This window comes from Fragaria vesca, linkage group LG2, assembly GCF_000184155.1.
Source record: "Fragaria vesca subsp. vesca linkage group LG2, FraVesHawaii_1.0, whole genome shotgun sequence".
Lineage (NCBI taxonomy): Eukaryota > Viridiplantae > Streptophyta > Magnoliopsida > Rosales > Rosaceae > Fragaria > Fragaria vesca.
The window spans coordinates 10,635,469-10,638,815 of NC_020492.1; the positions used below are offsets into that span (position 1 = coordinate 10,635,469).

The 3,347-nt window shown below is 39.4% G+C and overlaps 1 protein-coding gene across 1 annotated transcript in view; it reads left to right on the plus strand.

Annotated features, from left to right (window-relative positions):
• LOC101299742 overlaps positions 1-1,054 on the plus strand; it is a 1,511-nt gene extending 457 nt beyond the window's left edge. The window contains exon 2 of the mRNA XM_004292369.1: positions 34-1,054. Coding sequence (XP_004292417.1) covers positions 34-1,054 — 1,021 coding nt within the window. The remainder of the gene's footprint in view (positions 1-33) is intronic.
• The last annotated feature ends 2,293 nt before the right edge of the window (positions 1,055-3,347 follow it).

Genomic DNA, 3,347 nt, shown 5'->3' on the forward strand with positions numbered 1-3,347 from the left:
AGAATTCTTCCCTTTTGTCATTTGCTATTGTAGATTCCGAGAACAATGCAAAATTGGTAAATGGTTTTTTGATCATCTCTACAACATCTTGTCAACCCAAGGGAGAATTGTGACTTTTGTCACGGATCGAAATGGTGGACTCTTGAATGCAGTGGCTAGTGTTTTCCCTGACTCTCCTCATTCTTATTGTTACTACCACTTGAAGGAGAATGTTAGAGCTTTGTACAGAAATCTTTCTGGGTATTTTGTTGACAAGCTTGTGGAGGAATTCATGAAAGTTGCATATTCTCCTACAATAGCAAGCTACAACTTCAATTTGCAGAATCTGAAGAGAGAAGGTGGGAAGCCTATTGAATCGTTTCTAACACACCTTCCTCTAGACAAGTGGTGTAATGCCTTCTTTAGAGGATCAAGGTATGGTGAAATGGCGAATAGCATTGCTAAATCATTTAATAGTTGGTGTGGCCCTTTGCGTGAACTTCCTGTTTTTGATTTTCTTGAAGGTTTGAGGGTTAAGGTCATGGAGAACATGTCTGAGAGGGAGGTTGAGTGCAAAAAGTGGAACACTGTGTTGTGTCCTCCAATGGAGGCTTTGTTGAAAAAGTTTATGGATGTGGGGCGTCATTGGTCAGTTAGCATGTCTAGTGAGACTCTTTTGGAGGTTCATGCTGAAAAATCGGTTGCTGTTGATCTTGAGAACGGCACTTGTTCTTGCCGTCAATGGCAAATCAACTCATTCCCATGTTCACACGCTCTTGCTGCCATCCAGAAAGTTGGAGATCTACCTGTGTATGCCTACATTGAGTACTTTCACACTTGCCAAAGCTACATTGAGGCGTACGAGCATGGTATTCAGCCAATACCTAATATTGACAAGTTTTATGTGGATGCAGCAACTTCATCTGCAGTTGTGCAGCCTCCCTTGGTTAGGAGGCCATCTGGTCAGCCAAAATCAGTTCGGATGAAGTCTGCTGCAGAAGGTGGGACAAGGAGAGCAATCAGGTGTGGTCAGTTAGGGCGCCACAACAAGGCAACATGCACAACACCAATCTGAAGCTCTGAGCATATGGAGTAGATTTTTACAATATAAGTAGTATCTTTTGGTTACAGATGTAGTAGCTTTTGTTTGTATTGGCAGTAGTTTTTGATTTGCATTTGACAACACAAGGAGTAGCATTCTTTGACACAGAGAGTAGATTTGGAGTACATTGGGAGTGGTTTTTACATCCAGTCAAAGCTTTTTTACTTTGTCGCAGTCACATTGTGGAACTTTGTAATTCATATAGCTTGCTTCATTGTATTGACCATATTAGCGCATTCCGGTGATTGCAAATTTTACTTGTTATGGTGACGATGTGAAACCAACTTTGTCGCATTTTTTATAGTTTCAGTTTAAGTATCTTTTTTAGACGTGTTTAGTATCTTTTGATAACTGTTATAGTAGTTTTCTACAAGAAGAGTACGAAATGTGCTTTCCATAATATGGTTTTGTTCAAGGAACAAGAAAGCTACTACCAAGGAACAAGAAATCTACTAGCAAGGAAAAAGAAAGCTACTATCAAGGAACATGAAAGCTTACCAACGAACAAGAAAGCTACTACCAACGAACAAGAAAACTACTACTAAGGAACACGAAAGCTACTAACAAAGACACAGTAGCCTTTCATATTTCACAGTATCACAGAGTCAATATCATAGCAACTACATAGTAGCCCTTCACAAAATCTACTACCAATGAAACAGAAAAGATACTACAAATCAAAAAATAAGAAGTTGTTCAAATAATCTTGCTGTTCCTTGTTCTGCCCTTTGGATAATCAAAGTCATCTGCCTACAGTAGGCTTCCTTCTCTTATTCTTGATTCGATCAACCATTGAAGTTCTCTTAACATCCTTCTTCCTTTTCTTGTTCTTCTTCTCATTAACCGGTTCCTCCTCATTAACTGGTTCCTCCTCCTCATTAACTGGTTCCTCCTCCTCATTAACTGGTTCCTCTTCCTCATTAACTGCTTCCTCCTCATGAACTGGTTCCTCCTCCTCATTAACTGGTTCCTCCTCCTGAACTGGTTCCTCCTCCTCATTAGTTGCTTCCTTCTCATGAACTGGTTCCTCACTAACAGTAGCTTTTTCCACGCTTCGGTTTCTTCTTGGTACATGAATTTTGCCTGCTGTGCGCTTCACCCGTCTATTCGTCGTGCTTGGACTCTTTACACCATTATCATCTCCATCATCCCCATCACCCTTACCTTGATTACCATCATCATCATCCCCATCACTTCCATCTTCCATTTCTTTCTGTGAACTCAACATATCCTTCTTTTTAAGATCCCTCTTCAGCTTCTTCACTTTGTCTTCCAAATCTTTAATCTTCCCCAAGTGCTTCAGGTTGTTTGTCTTGAGTGTGTCTCCCTCTTTCTCCACTTTTTCATACATGTTCCACTTTGTCAGCACCTTCTTCTTCAATATTTCCACCTTCCTTGCTTCCAAAACATAATTTTCATGCATCTTGGTTAACATTTCCCAGAACGCCTCATTCTTCTCCTTTAACTTCTCATTTTCAGCCGTCAACTTCTGAAGCAGCTCTTGTGCGTTGTTGCACTCTTCTTGGGTGGAGTTTGGCTGAGCTGTTGTTTCTTCTAAGGAGCCTATTAATTCCCTGATCCTCTCCTGCGCTCTTTCTCCTTCGTTTCCTATTTCTTCAGAATTGACATTCATCTATACCATGGAACAAGAAAAAATAAAAATAAAAATACAATAAAGCTACTACCAAAGTTCAAGAAAGCTACTATCAAGGAACAAGAAAGCTACTACCAAAGTACAACCAACGAACAACAAAACTACTACCAAAGAACAAGAAAGCTACTACCAAGGAACAAGAAAACTACTATCAAGGAACATGAAAGCTACTACCAAAGTACAAGAAAGCTACTACCAAGGAACAAGAAAGCTGAAAGCTACTACCAAGGAACACGAAAGCTACTACCAACGAACAAGAAAACTACTATCAAGGAACAGGAAAGCTACTACCATAGTACACGAAAGCTACTGACTATGTTATAAAGCAACTGTATATGTTATCAAAGTGTACTACTCATGTTACTGAAAGATACTGACTATGCAGTGAAAATCTACTGAACCTAATATGAAAATCTACATCCAGTGAAAATTACCCATTCTCCAAATGATGGTGTTTCAAGTTCTTCCATGTGTATTTCTGCATCTTTCAGTGACTGCAGTTCAACCACATTTGGTTTTCTGTCTACTTCGCGTGCTTCAATCATATCCTATCATCATTATAGACATAAAATGGTTAATCCATTTGACTTTGAGAGTTATAAAAGGAAGTAA